Consider the following 18375-nt stretch of genomic DNA (forward strand, 5'->3'; position numbering starts at 1 on the left):
TGTCAGTCTGGGGCTCGGCAATATCCTGGCCAATGAATCAAACCGAGTGCCACCCCATCTCTCTCTCTGGTGCCGACAAATCTGCAGCTTCTGTTTAAACCAGCACAGACTAGCTGTGTTCTCTCCTGCTTGAATTAAAGACACATCTCCATTAATCATCCATGGATCAAAATAAGAACGTCAAAATGAAAGAAAGGGGAAATAATGGAATAAACAGGAATGACCTTTACAGTATTGTGTGACTGTACTCTGGTCATCATAACAATAACGATCAGAGTATGAGGAGGAGCGAGAATTTATTGTTACAGTATATACTGTCATTATTCAATGAAAGGTAATTTCTCTATTGTATTTCTCTTTGAAATTCGGGTTACACTAAGATTCATGGAGTATCTGTCTCCTCTAATATAGTCCATAAGTTACTGCAATGACATTTGTGGGAGTTTGCTCTGCTTAAATTGGCTGCCACATTGTCTACAACAGTGATTATACTTCACAAGCATCAACTCGCTATGAGGTGCTCTGGGACTCTTAAGAATGTGAAAGGCGCTGTGGAAACGCAAGTCTGTTTTTCTTTGTGGATGTGGCAATCATTCTAAGAACAAGATCAGGCTTATCGAGGGAGTAGAGGGGAAAGGTTCTTGCTCCATTTGTACTTCTCTTCACCACTGTTCCTTCTTGTTGACAGCCCGACGACAGAACAGGAAGAGGACGAAAACTATGATGACGTTCTAAGTGTTGGGCAAGTGCCACCGCCCCTTCCACCAATGAAGCCAGAAGGTAAGGACTGATTCAAACCAAGGATTTCCGAAAGAAGTGAGAGAGTTAAAAAAAAAAGACAGTAAATGGATAATACAAGAACTGCAAGTGGGAGCTGGACGAGGCAGTTGGTGAGGCGCTGGACTTTTATCACTGCATTTAAATCAAGCTCAAATGGAAGGATTGAAATACTAAATTCTGACTGTGGGGACTTTGTTACCATTCTTGGAATGTGGACTTCACTGGTCAAGCCAACATTTATTGCCCATTCCTCATTACTCTGTAACGGTGCACACTTCAGTGTGAATTTACAGTGACTGATCCATCAGTCTCTGTTTTCTCTCTGTAAATAGTGGATTTACATTAGTTAACCTCCAATCTGTAGGAACTGTTCCAGAATCTATCACATCTTGGAAGATGACCACCAATGTTTCCACTTTTTCTCGGGCCACCTCTGGGATGTAGATTCTCAGGCCCTGGGCATTTATCATCCTTCAATCCCGTCAATTTCCCAACACCATTTCCCTACTAATGTTGATTTCGTTCAGTTCCTCCCTTTCACTAAACCCTGGGCGGGATTCTCTCAGCCCCGGGTCGCAGAGCGGAGAATCGGCGCCATTGGCGCCGGCGTGGTTGGCACGGCGATTCTCGGCCCGCGATGTGCCGAGCGGCCCTCGTACAAAAGTCCCGCCGGCGCCGTCCACACCTGCTCTCATCCCGCCCCCTGTGTTCCCCAACATACCTGAGATGTTATTTGTGTCGTTCTTTGTGAAGACAAAACCAAACTATGGATTTAGTTGCTCAGCCATTTCATCACCAATCTTCCTCTCTTCACGTACCTGTAGAAACTTTTACAGTCAGTTTTTATGTTCCGTGCAAGCTTACTCTCAGATTCTATTTCCCCCTTTTTAATCAATCTCATGGTCCTCCTTTGCTGAATTCTAAACTGCTCCCAATCTTCAAGACCTGCTGTTTTTCATGTCCAATGTGTATGCTTCTTCCCTGGATCGAATTCTATCTCTAATTTCCCTTTGAGATATGGATTGACCACCTTTCTCAGTTTACTTTTGTGCCAGACAGGAATAAAGAATTGTTGCAGTTGCTTGAATGTTTGCCATGCCCAAATCCACTGTCATCCTTTTCAGTAACATTCCCCAATCGATCGTAGCTGGCTCACGCTTCATACAGACATAGACGTAGAATTTAAAGTGCAGAAGGAGGCCATTCGGCCCATCGAGTCTGCATCGACCCTTGGAAAGAGCACCCCGCACCTCCACCCAACCCCCGTAACCCAGTAACCCCACCTAACTTTTTTGGACACTAAGGGGCAATTTAGCGTGGCCAATCCACCTAACCTGGACATCTTTGGACTGTGGGAGGAAACCGGAGCACCCGGAGGAAGCCCACGCAGACACGGGGAGTACGTGCAGACTCCGCACTGACAGTGATCCAAGCCGGGAATCGAACCTGGGGCCCTGGAGCTGCGAAGCAACTGTGCTAACCACTGTGCTACCGTGCTGCCCATTTCATCGTAGTCTCCTTTATTGAGATTCAGGACCCTAGTTTCAGAACCAACAACATCACTTTCCATCTTGATGAAGAATTCGATCATATTATAGTAATCTTGATTAACACAATTTTTTTAAATTATCAAGAATTGTAATTGCAGAAATCTGAAACTAAAAGCAGAAAATATTGACACAGACAACCACACAATATAGGTATAGACATTCAAACTGACATCAAGCCTGGGAGACAATTTAGATAGTCAACCAGTGGACACATTGGAATGAAGACATGCAGTCTGAAGACTGAATCTGGATTTTTTGATTTAAGCAATCTGTACTATTTATTCCCTGTTTATATTTTTCTCTCGCAACATTTACCATTTCAGATCGCAGGATTCAGGCACCCTCCAACAATTCTGAGGAGGTAAGATTTCTATTGTCCAACAGAAAATGCTGTAAATACTCAACAGGTCAGGCAGCATCTGTTGAGAGAAACAGAGTTAACCAGCATGGGTGTTAGGGTCTGTTAGCCGTGGGCACAAATCCCATTATGGCCGCTAAATCTGGTGAGAGGGCCATAATAGTTTGAGATCTTCCCACCACTCCCTCCCAGCCCCCTCCCCCCTCCCCACCACCCTGCCAGTGACGTGATCTTCTGGATATGATCCTGATTTCTATAAATTTAGATGTATTTCAATGTAACTAAAAGGCTTTATGCTGTAGTCTAAACCAAGCCCAGTCGTGATGACCACGCCAGGGCTGAGGCGTGAAGGCCCCAGGGATGAGTGCCCAGGCTTGGTATTTGAAAATGAAATGAAATGAAATGAAAATCGCTGATTGTCACAAGTAGGCTTCAAATGAAGTTACTGTGAAAAGCCCCTAGTCGCCACATTCCGGCGCCTGTTCGGGGAGGCTGGTACGGGAATTGAACCGTGCTGCTGGCCTGCCTTGGCCTGCTTTCAAAGCCAGCGATTTAGCCCTGTGCTATACCAGCCCCTGGCAGTGCCAGTGGGTATTGATCTGAGCAGAGAAGAGGGCACTGCCAAGGGAACAACCCTCCTCCAAAGGAGGATTGGGAGGGGGGGCTTCCCCTCATGTGTGATGGGGGCTGGGGGGGGTTATAAAATGCCCCTGATACTTCCGAGGTAGGGAGCAGGTCACCCCGAATCCTGTGGGGGTGGGGCGGAGATTAGGTCCGGGAATCAGTGCAGGGTTGTGATTGTGTTGTGAGTTTGGGTGTGTACAAGTGGTACTGTCTCACTGTTCATTTAAAATCAGAGAAAATTGCCTTTCTTTATTTCAGAAGGATGAGTCTGATGGAGAAATGTATGAAGATTTGGACAACTACAGGTAAACCTTTGAACTGAGTGCTGTGTTTTATTTGTTCTTGTGCGGTAGGCACATTATATGTACAGTCACAGAGTTTTACAGCACAGACAGAGATGCCCTTCAGCCCATCATGCCTGTGCTAGCAGGTCAAGCGCTTGTCTATTCTAATCCCATATTCTAGCAGTTGGTCCGTAGCTTTGTACGCTGCGGTGTTTCAATCGCTCATCTAAATGCTTCTTAAATGTTGTGAGTGTTCCCGCCTCCACCACCCAATCAGACAGCGAGTTCCTGATTCCCACCACCCTCTGGGTGAAAAGGTTTTACCTCAAACTCACTCTAAATCCCTTTGCCCCTCGCCTTAAATCTTTGTCCTCTGGTCATTGACCTCTCTACTAAGGGGAAAGATTTCTCCCTGTCCACCCTATCCATGTCCTTCTTGATTTTGTACATCTCAATCAGGTCCCCCCTCGGCCTTCGCTGCTCCAAGGAAAACAACTCCAGCCTAACATAAGAACATAAGAACTAGGAGCAGGAGTCGGCCATCTGGCCCCTCGAGCCTGCTCCACCATTCAATGAGATCATGGCTGATCTTTTGTGGACTCAGCTCCACTTTCCGGCCCGAACACCATAACCCTTAATCCCTTTATTCTTCAAAAAACTATCTATCTTTATCTTAAAAACATTTAATGAAGGAGCCTCTACTGCTTCACTGGGCAAGGAATTCCATAGATTCACAACCCTTTGAGTGAAGAGGTTCCTCCTAAACTCAGTCCTAAATCTACTTCCCCTTATTTTGAGGCTATGCCCACTAGTTCTGCTTTCACCCACCAGTGGAAACAACCTGCCCGCATCTATCCTATCTATTCCCTTCATAATCTTATATGTTTCTATAAGATCCCCCCTCATCCTTCTAAATTCCAACGAGTACAGTCCCAGTCTACTCAACCTCTCCTTGTAATCCAACCCCTTCAGCTCTGGGATTAACCTAGTGAATCTCCTCTGCACACCCTCCAGTGCCAGTACGTCCTTTCTCAAGTAAGGAGACCAAAACTGAACACAATACTCCAGGTGTGGCCTCACTAACACCTTATACAATTGCAGCAGAACCTCCCTAGTCTTAAACTCCATCCCTCTAGCAATGAAGGACAAAATTCCATTTGCCTTCTTAAGGGGAAAGCCTCTCTTCACAGCTGAAACGCTCCAACCCAGACAGCATCCTGGTGAATCTCCTCTGCACCCTCTTCACTGCAAGCACAACTGCACACAGTACTCCAGCTGTTGTTATGGGCCAGTGTTTAGAGAACCCCAAAGTGTATCATGGAGTTCACCTGACCCACAACTTTTAATAGATTGTGGAGTGGGGAGAACACGGCCCACTATACAGGTGTGGTACAGCAGAAATGGAAAAGTAACTTTTAAAGCAAAACCATGTTTATTGTATGAACACAAGTTAACCTTTTTGAAACATACAGTGAACATCTTAGCAACCATCAATTCAAATACAACCCCCAAAGAATACAACACTAAGTAATCCTTAATAACTTCCCAAACAACATCCAGAAGACAGAAGAAACACCTTTTAACAGAAGCACATTAGGTTTACATTCACTACTGAGAACATTTATAATTCTGAATTCCCCAAATGATCAAGAGATAGTCTTTTCATGGCAGAGAGATCAACAGTACACCTGCTTTGTCTGGCTTCAGCTCCAACACTGAAAACAAAACTAAAACACACCCTGCAGCAAACCGCCTAAAACGAAAGTAAAAAGCTGACAGACAGCCCAGCTCCACCCACACTCTGACATCACTGATAAACACCCATTTCTTAAAGGTACATTTCTTAAACACCCATTTCTTAAAGGTGCTCTCACATGACACTGTGGCCTAACCAGCGTTTTACACAGCTCCATCATAACCTCCCTGTTCTTATATTCTATGCCTTAGCTAATATAGGCAAGTATCCCATATGCCTCCTTAACCACCTTATCTCCCTGTCCTGCTGCCTTCAGGGATCTATGGACTTGCAGCTCAAGGCCCCTCTGGTCCTCTGTACTTCCTGTCGTTGTACCGTTCATTGTATAATCCCTTGCCTTGTTAGTCCTCCCATCTGACCATCCCATCTTTATCGGCCTGTAATCTAAGGCTTTCCTCCTCGCTATTTACCACACCACCAATTTCACGTCATCTGCAAATTTACTGTTCATTTCTCTTTCACAGCTAGATTATTAATGTACACACAAACAGCAAGGGGCCCAGCACCGATCCTTGTGGTTCACCGCTGGGCACAGGCTTACCAGTTACAAAATCAGCCTTCAAACATCATCCTCTGCCTCCTTCCATGAAGCCTATTTTGGATGCAATTTGCCAAATGGCGCCGGATCCCATGAGCTCTTAGCTTCTTGATCAGATTTCAACGCAGGACCTTGTTAAAAGCCTTACTGAAGTCCATGTAGACTGCATCAATTGCACTGCCCTTGTCTGTGCACCTAGTCACCTCCTCGAACTCGGAAGATAAAGTAGATTAATGTGTGGCAAGAGACTTTGCTTTAGATTCCTGGGTCATTGGGGCCAGCTCCAGGGAGATTAGACTGAATAGGGACCAAAAATAGATTCCCGCATGATGGCAGGAGATGTAGCTGAGGTAGTAAATTAATTCTATGCCTCTGCCTTTACCAAGGAAGATGATGTTGCACATGTCATAGTGAAAGAAGTGGCAGTTCAGACATTAAGGGCGTCATTCTCCGACCCCCCGCCGGGTCGGAGAATGGCCGTTGGCCGCCGTGAATCCTGCCCCCGCCCCCGCCGAAGTCTCCGCTCCCGGAGATTGGGCGGGGGCGGGAATCGGGCCGCGCCGGTTGGCGGGACCCCCCGCTGGATTCTCCGGCCCGGATGGGCCGAAGTCCCGCCCAGAGATTGCCTGTCCCGCCGGCGTAAATCAAACCTGGTATTTACCGGCGGGACCAGGCGGCGTGGGCGGGCTCCGGGGTCCCGGGGGGGGCGCGGGGCGATCTGACCCCGGGGGGGTGCCCCCACGGTGGCCTGGCCCGCGATCGGGGCCCACCGATCCGCGGGCGGGCCTGTGCCGCGGGGGCACTCTTTCCCTTCCGCCTCCGCCACGGTCTCCACCATGGCGGAGGCGGAAGAGACTCTCCCCACTGCGCATGCGCGGGAAACTGACAGCGGCCGCTGACGCTCCCGCGCATGCGCTGGGAAACTGACAGCGGCCGCTAACGCTCCCGCGCATGCGCCGCATTTCCGCGCCAGCTGGCGGGGAAACAAACGCCATTTCCGCCAGCTGCCGGGGCGGAAATCCCTCCGGCGTCGGCCTAGCCCCTCAATGTTGGGGCTAGGCCGCCAAAGATGCGGAGCATTCCGCACCTTTGGGCCGGCGCGATGCCCGTCTGATTGGCGCCGGGTTTGGCGCCAGTAGGCGGACATCCCGCCGTTGGGGGAGAATTTCGCCCTAGAAGGGTGTAAAATTGATGAGGAGAAGGTACTGCATAGGCTTGAAGTAGATACGGCAGCAGGCCCGGATGTGGAAATTGCAGAGGCTCCGTCTTCCTTAGATTCGGGGGTGGTACCAGAGGACGGGAGAATTGCAAAAGTTACACCATTGCTCAAAACGGGTTGTAAAGCCAAGCGGAGTCATTACAGGCCAGTCAATTTAACCTTGGTAGTGAAGAAGCTTCTAGAAATGATATATCAGGACAAAATTAATAGTCACTTGGGCGAGTGAGGGTTAATTCAGGAAAGCCAGCATGAATCTGTTACAGGAAAATTGTGTTTAACTAGTTTGCTGGAATTTTTTTTAATGAGGTTGGTCTGGACAAATAATGCTGTTGGTACACGGACCTGCAAAAGGCATTAGTTACCCTTCTGTACAACGGACTTGAGATCAAAGTTATAGCTCATGACTGAAAGGGGCAGTAGTAACGTGGGAGTAACATGGGTACAAAGCTGAGTGAGCGACAGGAGGCAGCAGTGGTTAATACATGTTTTGGGGCTGGAGGGAGGTTTATGATGGACTTCCCCAAGGGTTGGTGTTTGGAGCCCTGCTCCCCCAGCGTATACCATGGTGCACAGCACACTGCGTATACAAATAATATAAAACTTGGGAACATTGTGACCTGGGAGATAGAGAAGAACTTCAAATGGGGGTAGTAGGCAGGATGGTGGAATGGACGAACAAATGGCAGACAAATATCACAGCAAAGAAGGTTGAAGTGATTCATTTCTGGGCACCTCTCTATATTTTTTATATTCTTTGATGTATTGTGGGCAAGACCAACATTTGTTGCCCATCCTGAATTACCTTCCGCTGAGTGGCTGTTAGACCATTTCATGGGGCAATTAAGAGCCAACCACACGGCTGGGGGTCTGGACTCAATGTAGGCCGGTCAGATAAACCCGAAAGATGAGACATCACAAAAATCGGTGATGGATTTAAGTTCACCATTACTGAGATTAGCTTTCAATTCCACAATTTTCCGTTAATTGAATTTAAATTCCTCCAGCAGTGGGATTTGAACCCCTGTTCCCAGAGCATTAGCCTGGGAAATTACCAATACGCCACTATGTCCTCGTAAGGCAAACGTGAAGGTATTATTAGGTGCTTGCAGGAATTAAAAATTTAAGCAACGTAGATAGATTGGAGAAGTTGCAGATTGTTTTCTTTGAAGAAGGTAAGGCTGAGAGGAGATTTAATAGAGTTATTCAAAATCATGAGGGGTCTGGACAAAATAGATAAGTGGGCGGAATTCTCCGACCCCGCCCCCCGCCGGGTTGGAGAATCGCCGGCGGGCCGCGCACGTCGCGTCACGCTGCCCCGATGCCGGGGGGGGGGGGGCCTCCGAGGTGGCCTGGCCCGCGATTGGGGGCCACCGATTGGCGGGCCGGCCTCTCTGTCGGGGGGGGGGCCTCCTTTCCTCCGCGCTGGCTCCTGTGGCCCTGCGCCATTTGGCGGCGGGGCAGGCGCGGGGAAGAAGGCCACTGCGCTTGCGCTAGTTGGCGCCGGGCAGACTGCGCATGCGCGGATTCCGCGGCACCGGGTTCATGCAGGGATCGGCAGCTGGAGCGACGTGGGCTACCCCACTGTGGGCCGCAGAACGGGGTCCTGGAACGGGGACCCACTCTCGGAGCACATAGCATCGCAGAATGCAGCCATGTGACCCATCATGTCAATGCCAGCTCCGCAGTCGACCTGACCAATTACCCTGCTCCCCTTCCTATTCCTCCACAGCACTGTCACTTTGTTTTGCATTTCAGTATTCATCCAATTCCCTCTTGAATGGTACTGTTCAAACTGCTTCCTCCACACGCCAGTGTGTGGAAATGGATCCCAGGTCACAACAACTCATTGTGTAAAATAAAGCGATTCCTCGCAACTCCTCTCGCTCATTTGCCAATCAGTAGCCTCAGATTACGGACCCTCCTTCCACCAGGAACGGTTTCTCCTCATTTACTCCATTTACGGTTTTGGCCGCCTCGATTAAGTCTCCTTTTCTGCTCTCAGCTTCTGCAGTCTCGCCACAGAGCCCAGGCTGACGCTATTGGGGGAGTACCGAGGGAGTGCTGCCCTGCTCATGCTGTTTCCGTCAGGATGTGACTTTCAGCGAAGGTTCTGTCTGACTGTCGAGTTGGATATAAATGACCCCGTGACACTTTTGGACAAAGAGCAGTGAGGTTCTTCCCCAAAGTCCTGGTCAACATTCCTCCCCAAACCAAACACCGTCAAAACAAGTCAGCTGTCACTCGTTTCCTTAGTGATCACAGGGCCTTGCAGAATATTACACGCTGCAGCTCTGGCCTATATACCAGGTTATATAAAAACAAAAAGGAAAGTTAACTTTCTAATCTATCCGCAATTCAAATCCGCGACACACTGTCACCTAGTTTAAACAGAAGGGAGCCATGGATGCCTAATGACATGCTACATTGATGATTGCTGTGTTATTCTTCAGTATTTAAGGAGTACACATCTCCATATTGTGTGCCCTGGTTCTCACACTGCCTCAATCTCCCTTTCTGCAATGGCGTTTTAATAAAACCATTCCTTTGTGGGCAGTATTGGAATTCATTACCCATTCCTCGTTGCCTTGAGAAGGTGCTGGTGAACTTTCTACTGTAACCACTAGTGGCTCAATGGCAAATATTTTCCCATTGGTGTCAGTTCGACATAAGACGGCTCAGTCAAAGTAATCCTATAGGTGGCACAGTGGTTAGCAGTGCAGCCTCACAGCGCCAGGGACCCGGGTTCAATTCCCGCCTTGGGTGACTGCCTATGTGAAGTTTGCACGTTCTCCCCGTGTCTGCGTGGGTTTCCTCCGGGTGCTCCGGTTTCCTCCCACAGTCCAAAGATTTGCAGGTCAGGTGGGGTTACAGGGATAGGGAGGTGGGAGTGGGCCTCGGTCGAGTGCACTTTCGGAGAGTCAGTTCGGACTCGATGGGCCAAATGGCCTCCTTCTGCACTGTAGAGATTCTATGGAATTGAGAAGAATTTTGAACATCCCGATGAAATTGTCTCTTAACCGATTCTGCTCTAACCTTTGAATTGTCGCTCAGAGGTTTATTAAATGATTTATTTCCAGATCCTTTTAATTCTCTGTACAAAGAGCCTTTAGAGGAGACTTACGTGTAGTCGAGATTTCATAGAATTTACAGTGCAGAAGGAGGCCATTCGGCCCATCGAATCTGCACCGGCTCTTGGAAAGAGCACCCTACCCAAGTCCACACCTCCACCCTATCCCCATAACCCAGTAACCCCACTTAACACTAAGGGCAATTTTGGACACTAAGGGCAATTTAGCATGGCCAATCCACCTAACCTGCACATCTTTGGACTGTGGGAGGAAACCGGAGCACCCGGAGGAAACCCACGCAGACACGGGGAGAACGTGCAGACTCTGCACAGACAGTGACCCAAGCCGGGAATCGAACCTGGGACCCTGGAGCTGTGAAGCAACTGCGCTGTCCACAATGCTGCCCAGAGATTGAGATTGGGTTAGGACAGCAAATTTCCTTCCCTAAAGGACATGACTGTAACTTGGGCTTTTACAAGAGTCGGACAGCTTCCTGGTCACATTTACTGGGATCAGCTTTGTATTTTCCACTGGTCTGGCTTTGGGGATATTTTGCTTTATGTAGGATTGTGTAGGATAAAGAGCACCGAAGCAGTCAATTGGCCCAACAAGCCCATGCCGGCCTTTGTTCAGGAGGAGGCAGTGGTGCTGTCACTGGACTAGTAATCCAGAGACCCAGGGTCATGCTCCAGGGACCCGGGTTCCAATCCCGTCGTGGCAGATGGTGCAATTTGAATTCAATAAAAAGAATCTGGAATTAAAAGTCAAATGATGAAACCATTGTTGATTGTTGTAAAAACCCATCTGGTTGACTAATGTCCTTCAAGGAAGGAAATCTGCCGTCCTTACCCGGTCTGGCCTATATGTGACTCCAGACCCACAGCAATGTAGCTGATTCCTAACTGCCCTCAGGGATGGGCAATAAACGCTGGCACAGCCAGTGACCCCCACATCCCATGAACGAATAAAAAAATCTGCCACCATAACCCTCTATTCCATTCTCCCTCATACGCTTGTGTAGTTTCCCCTCAAATGCATCTACACTATTTGTTTCAGTCAGTCCCTGTGGTAGCGAGTGTCATGATATACTCCAGTATATCATGGTGCAGACACACACACTGATGGACACACAGTGGGACCAATCAACACACACACAACACCGCAGCCAATCACCAGTTAGAGCACACGCACTATAAAGACAGGGGGCATCAGTTTTCCCGCTCATTCGGGATGCAGCCTCCTAGAAGGACAGAGCTTACAGCTTACAGCACAGGTCCTCACCATGTACTGAGTGCATAGACTGGTTAGGACAGGCATAGGTCTTTAGTTTAATCTAACATCGTGTTAACCCGCAATGAAAGTATGTTCAACAGTTTCTAACTTAATAAAATAGTGTTGCACTATTTTAAGTGTTGGTGGCCTGTATGTGTTCCACGGATCCAGAGCACCCAACACATCACCGAGTTCCACATTCCCACCGCTCTTTGGGTTTCTTCTGAATTCTCGATCGGATTCAGTTGGCTGAACTGCCTTGGTTGCCCTGACAACAAAGGGGAAATTAATAGACACTTCTATGTTTAATCATGGGAAAGTACCTGCTACTGAGGTTTTCGAAGAATTTTCTTCAATGAAACCTGATCTTGAATCCCACACGCACACTGTCCCAGTCTTAAACTCTCTCCACCCGAAGATAGGGAATGCTCCACCTATTATCGTCTGACTGACATTTCTCACCCTTTCCAAGCCTGCCTTTCAGTCAGCTACAATCGAAGGCACCACATCCCCGCCTCTCTGCTCCACGTTGCAAACCTGGCCTCCCCATGTGGTCCTGGATCGATTCTAATCAACACGGGAATTATTGCTCAGAGGTTCGTCAACGCGATTTATTTCCAGATCCTTTTTCTCCCCTGTCCAAAAAGGTCGCTGAAGGAACTGAAAGAAGAAGAGAAGAGAAAGGAGAAGGAAGAGAAGAGACGACAAGAGCTGGAGAGAAAAGAGCAGAAGGATAAAGAAAAGAGAGAGCAGGAGATGCGGAAGAAATTCAAGGTAATGAGTGTTGTTCTGAATGAATATCCGATGAGCTCAAATTAACGTACAATATACTGAATAAGAACTGGGGCGGAATTCTCCGGAAACGGCGCGATGTCTGCCGACTGGCGCCCAAAGTGGCGCAAATCAGACGGGCATCTTTGGGGGCCGAGCCCCAACATTGAGGGGCTAGGCCAACGTCGGAGGAATTTCCGCCCCGCCAGCTGGCGGAAAAGGCCTTTGGTGCCCCGCCAGCTGGCGCGGAAATGACATCTCCGGGCGGCGCATGCGCGGGAGCGTCAGCGGCCACTGGCAGCTTCCCGCGCATGCGCAGTGGAGGGAGTCTCTTCCGCCTCCGCCATGGTGGAGACCGTGGCGAAGGCGGAAGGGAAAGAGTGCACCCACGGCACAGGCCCGCCTGCGGATCGGTGGGCCCTGATCGTGGGCCAGGCCACCGTGGGGGCACCCCCCTGGGCCAGATCGCCTCGCGCCCCCCCCCCAGGACCCCGGAGCCCACCCACGCCGCCTTGTCCCGCCGGTAAAGTAGGTGGTTTAATTTACGCTGGCGGGACAGGCAATTTCTCGGTGGGACTTCAGCCCATCCGGGCCGGAGAATCGAGCGGGGGGGCCCGCCAACCGGCGCGGCGCGATTCCCGACCCCACCGAACCTCTGGTGCCGGAGACTTCGGCAACCGGCGGGGGCGGGATTCACGCCTGCCCCCGGCGATTCTCCGACCCGGCTCCACCATTCAATGAGATCATGGCTGATCCTTTGTGGACTCAGCTCCACTTTCCGGCCCGAACACCATAACCCTTAATCCCTTTATTCTTCAAAAAACTATTGCATCTGCTTCACCCATTGTTTTCATTTGGTGGAGACAAGAAGATGGGAGGGTTCCAGTACACCGCCCTCCCGCTGAATCACATGCACTTCCCACATCCTAGCTCGCCACGGATGAGAGCAGAAGATTCCGCTGTGTGGTCCTCTCTCTGGGCTTTACTAACAGCACATTCATCTTTAGCTTATGGCAACTTCAGGTCAAGTATCAATTTCAATTGACCAAAAATCACACACAAAAATCAGCTACGTTTTCTTGGTGGGTGGATTTCTCCACAATGCCCTGCAAAAGGTTGAGGGTAAATTTATTGGAGGCGTTCAAAGTCATGACGGGTTAGATTGAGGAGACAAGGAGAAGCTGCTTCCAGTGGCAGGAGGGTTGGGAACCAAACGGCATTCGGAACCCTTGGGCGCAATTTAACCGGACAAAATCTCAGCCGAGTTCTCCATCAGCGGGATCCTCCAGTCCACCGGCAGAGCGCCCACGCCCGCCGGCGTGGGGTGGTCACGATTGGAAAGCCCATTGGTCGGCTGTGGGAACGGAGAATCCCGCTGCTGGCGGCGGGCGGAAAACAGGGATGGAGAATCCCGCGCTTTCTGTCCCGTTTTGGGTGCGTCCTGGTTTCTTGCCGGCAGCAGTGCGGAGAATCTCGCTGTCCAACGGCACATTGCAACTTTTTTTGGCCTCGCCGGGGGGGGGGGGGGGGGGGGGGGGGGGGTCCCTCAACTGAAGCCGCATTTGAGTCATTTCAGAAATGAAACCCTGTCTGATCAAGAGGGACAGGCTCGGTGTTGAGGACGGTGTCATTCTCTGGGGGTCCCGGGTAGTTGTCCCTCGCCCAGCGCGGCTCCTGATAATATTGGAACTAAATAATGGTCACCCTGGGGTATCTGAAATGAAACTCCTCCATGCGCTCAGCCTGGCGGCCCAGCCTCGATTCAGACCTCGCGGGCTTGGTGAAATAGCGCGATCAATGCCAGCAGAATCCCTAACTTCCTGCTTCAGCCTCCCTGCCCCCATGGGAGCGGCCAGGCAGGCCATGGCTGCGAGTGCATGTGGGTTCCATGTTTTTGATCCTGGGAGATGCACATTCCAAGTGGTTGGAGATGCACCGCACCAGCTCCACAGCCTCCCACGTTACAATCGAGAAATTGCAACAGCGTTTTGCATACATGGAATACCAGAAGTCCTGGTTTCCGATAGCGGCACTGCCTTCACAAGGAGTGAGTTCCAAAACTTCAGGCTATCCAATGGCATCAGGCTCATCAGAACAGAATTTTAACACCTGTCCGTCAAATGGGCTGACGGAACGGACGATGCAGACTTTTAAAACTGGCACCAAGAACCAAACTGCGGCTTCCAGAGAGACCAAACTGGCAGGATTTGTATTGGACGACTGGATCACTCCTCACACAATAAGAACTGTCCCAGCGAAACTGTCAACGAGGCGGAGACTCGCACGAGATGAAGCCAACTATTCCCAAGCCTGGATGGGAGGGTGGAGCCCCAACAAGGATTATGGGCTGGATTCTCAAATGCCTGTGGCGGAGTTACTGATGAGGCGGAGAACCCAGCGTGGGGACAAAACGGCGTCGATACTCATGCCCCCTGCCGCCGCCGGGGCCGAGGGCCAGCTCCACGCCAGCAGGGGGCTGCAAATGGATCATTAATACTCATTCGCATCTACTTCCGGGCCGGGCACCATATTCTCCAAGACCACGCGATACTCCGGGCCAGACCGGGAATCACGTGGGTGAGAATCACCACAGGTCCTGACCAGTGTGGTCCTGACGCGGTGGACCTCTTGGTGGGCCGAGGGGGTAACTCTTTAAGGGTTTACCCCCAAGGTCCATGAGAGGGCCACCCTCCCCCCAACATTGCAAGAGCTGCCCACCCCACCAGACCCCCCCCCCCCCCCACCAGAGAGCCCCTAAATAAAGAACCCTCCCCAGAGGCCCCTATATAAGGAGATCCCCCAGAGACCCCCTAAAAAAAGAGACACCCCCACAGAGACCCCCAAGTAAAGAGACGCCTTACAGAGACCCTCCCACAGATCCCCTAGAGGAGAGATCCCTGCCTGGAAGCTAGAGAGCAGTCCAGGCAGAGGCAGTGAAATAGATCACTGCTTTAACACTCACCTGGTCAATACACCTGCTGGCTCAGACACAGGAAGCAGCACCTGTCAATTCCTAGAAAGAGAAACCAGTCAACTGGGTTTAACCCCCCTCAGATCTTTGAGCTACAAGCCATCCATTCATTTCTCTTTGATATTGATTTTACTAGACTGTGATTGACAGCTCCCACACCCCGGCAGCTGTCAGCATCGCTCCATTCATCTCCCTTTATGTTTGAATAACTTTGAAGTGGTCGGCTGAGAAACTTACTGCAATGTTTATAAGTATGAAGCTTTGATTGGCAGCTTCTCGGCCACTTCAAACATTATTAAGTGCTTACCAATCAGTTCCCTTCTTGGCTGAGTGACTTTGAAGTGGTCACCTAGAAACCGACAGTGCTTAACTCTGTTTGAAGTGGTCCAGGAGCTGGATTGCGCTGTAGGGGGATGGGGGGGGGGGATTGAATTTGCATGGCTAAGGATTGGGAATCACTTCCTGATTTGTACTCCCAGCGGGAGCGCAAATCAGGTGTAATTCAGCTCCGGCAGGGAACAGTCTCCCAAACGGAGAACCAAAAGAACCTTCAAGACGGGTGATCAGGTTTACGTGAGGAACTTCGGAGAACTTCGGAGCTGGTCCCAGCCTGGATCCCTGGCATCATAATGGAAAAAAACGAGGCCAGTGTTGTACAAAGTGAAGGTCCAGGGTAAGATTATAAAGAAACACCTGTACCACCTGAGGAGGAGGGAGTCCGCGCCCGAGCAAATCTCGGGACGAACCCATGTCAGTAACTCTTCGATGCTCGCTCCGGAAACAAAGATCTCCAATTCAAGTCACACCTCCAGATCCGGCTCTACCCTCAACTGCCCTCAGACCCATCGCCAAGAGGCAGGAGGGGATTCTTCGCCGCGGGAATACTGAGGAAGAAACAGACTTGAGAGGGGAGGGATGTCATGATGGGCTCGAAGGACATAGGGGATTATCAATAGATCTCCCCATTAGCCTCGTGGAATAGGAATTCCCCTATTAAGCAGTTAGGAGCTCACCCAATGGGGAATGAGCGCTGGGAGCTTCAAACACGCTGCTCCAACCGGGTGGGTATTGTGTAAGTCCACGGGCTTGGACGTGTGTGCTGTAAAACGCGGTTGTGACAATTTTTTTGTCGCTTTAATAAAAGGGTTTGGGAAGACTGGCCTTGACAAGATTATTACAGTTATTGAACAAATTCACAGGAATCTGCTGATTAATTTCTAACACAACAAATAAAATATACATCAAACAAGAAAAATGAATATTACACCAGGCAAGAGTTTGAAAATATCTCAATTCAAACACAAGAAAATGATACAAATGTTCACCATATATCTTTACAGGCACACACAAATACATAATAGGAAACAATTTACCATATTTAACTTATACTCTAATATTCGGGGTAAATATGAGGTACATGTGAAGCAATTGGTCAACTTTGGACAAACGCAGATGCGACCAAAACAGATTCCATGGATTTCTCAACAACCCACTCAGAGGGCTTGTCACACTGTGAGCCAACTGAAACTCCGTCTTTCTCATGAGGGTTTCCAATTTAGACATTTGAAATCATCTGCTTTGTTTGGTAACTTCTCCCTGCCCCTCCCCCCGGGTCCTGCTCCCTGGGACACCTCGGCAGTGGCACTCCTCTTCGGGAGAACCGAGCTCCAGTTTTGCACCGTTTCACACCTTTCTTCTTTACTTTCTGAGCATGTTTCCCAGCCGAAAGAAAATTGTAACCGCGCATGCGCGGCCATTTCTCAGCCAGCTCAAGCCCTCTGTTAAGGTCAGGTGTAGTTGCAGTGGGTGGTTTGAGATGAGAATCTGTCTCAGTGGAGCGGATGGCTAAAGTGAGTCTTATCTTCTGTTTAGCTGACGGGACCGATCGAGGTGATCCAGAATGTGAAGGTGACGATGGATTACAAAGGTGGAAAGAGTGAGCTGTCGTGCAAACAGGGCGAGTGGCTCGAGGTCGTCCGCATCACAGACAATCCCGAGGGCAAGTGGCTGGCCAGGACACTGGAAGGTTCCTGTAAGTGTATTGAAGCTAAAACAAAATTCATACGGCATCTTTCATGTCGTAAAACATGGCAGGAGCAAATTCAGACAGAAATTGAACACTGAGCCACGGATAGGAGTTTGCTCAAAGTGATAGGTGTTAAGAAGCACCTCTAAGGAGGAATGCGAGGATAAAAAGGTGGAGAGGTTAGAGAGGGAATTCCGGAGCTTGAGGCCCAGGCAGCTGAAGGCATGGCCACCAATGGCGGAGCGATTAGCATCGGCGATTAGATAAACACAGATGTTTCAGAGGAGAAACCACTTTGGACAAGTCTCCTTAATCCCCCATTTTACTGCTGTTCAAGACCAGTTCAGGCCAGTATTTGCCTGTCCTGTGATATTTGCCCCTTTAAGGGCAATATAACAGAAAAGACTCACTTAGCTGAGGGACCAATTGGGACTGAAAGTGAGATAGGGGCTGGTTTCGCACAGTGGGCTTGTAATGCAGAACAAGACCAGCATCGCGGGTTCAATTCCCGTTCCAGCCTGCCCGAACAGGCGCCGGAATGTGGCGACTAGGGTCTTTTCACAGTAACTTCATTGAAACCTACTTGTGACAATAAGCGATTATTATTATTATAATCAACCTAGGGAGTGGAGTCCTTTCTTAGGCAGAAGACATGAAGGGAGGGGCTCGAGCAACCAGTGGGCTGTTCTATGGCAGCCGTGTAGCTGCTGGTCCCTGTATAGTTTTGCTTATTAATAAATACCTGATGTGTTTCTAAAGAAGTCTGTAAGCGGGCATCAATACATTTGGCGACGAGGTTAACATGAATCATCATGACACTGCCTCTGGCCCGACACCTGTGAGTATCCCGTTTGAATCGAAATATTCACCCGAATGCCTGTCCATGGGCACAACAGCGCCTATACTTCCTCAGGAAACTAAGGAAATTCGGCATGTCCACATTGACTCTTACCAACTTTTGCACCATAGAAAGCACCCTATCGGGCTGTATCACAGCCTGGTATGGCAACTGCTCGGCCCAGGACCGCAAGAAACTTCAGAGAGTCGTGAACACCGCCCAGTCCATCACACAAACCTGCCTCCCATCCATTGACTCCATCTACACCTCCCGCTGCCTGGGGAAAGCGGGCAGCATAATCAAAGACCCCTCCCACCCGG

At 49.7% G+C, this 18375-nt stretch overlaps 1 protein-coding gene across 5 annotated transcripts in view; it reads left to right on the forward strand.

Moving 5' to 3' along the window:
* Positions 1 to 18375, forward strand: part of LOC140429070 (FYN-binding protein 1-like) — a 556929-nt gene that overhangs the window by 464454 nt on the left and 74100 nt on the right. For all 5 annotated transcript variants that reach the window (XM_072515618.1, XM_072515617.1, XM_072515621.1 and 2 more), the window contains exons 4-8: positions 689 to 780; positions 2654 to 2691; positions 3571 to 3617; positions 12097 to 12223; positions 17064 to 17223. In XM_072515618.1, coding sequence (XP_072371719.1) covers positions 689 to 780; positions 2654 to 2691; positions 3571 to 3617; positions 12097 to 12223; positions 17064 to 17223 — 464 coding nt within the window. The remainder of the gene's footprint in view (positions 1 to 688; positions 781 to 2653; positions 2692 to 3570; positions 3618 to 12096; positions 12224 to 17063; positions 17224 to 18375) is intronic.

Source organism: Scyliorhinus torazame, chromosome 9 (genome assembly GCF_047496885.1).
Source record: "Scyliorhinus torazame isolate Kashiwa2021f chromosome 9, sScyTor2.1, whole genome shotgun sequence".
Classification (NCBI taxonomy): Eukaryota; Metazoa; Chordata; class Chondrichthyes; order Carcharhiniformes; family Scyliorhinidae; genus Scyliorhinus; species Scyliorhinus torazame.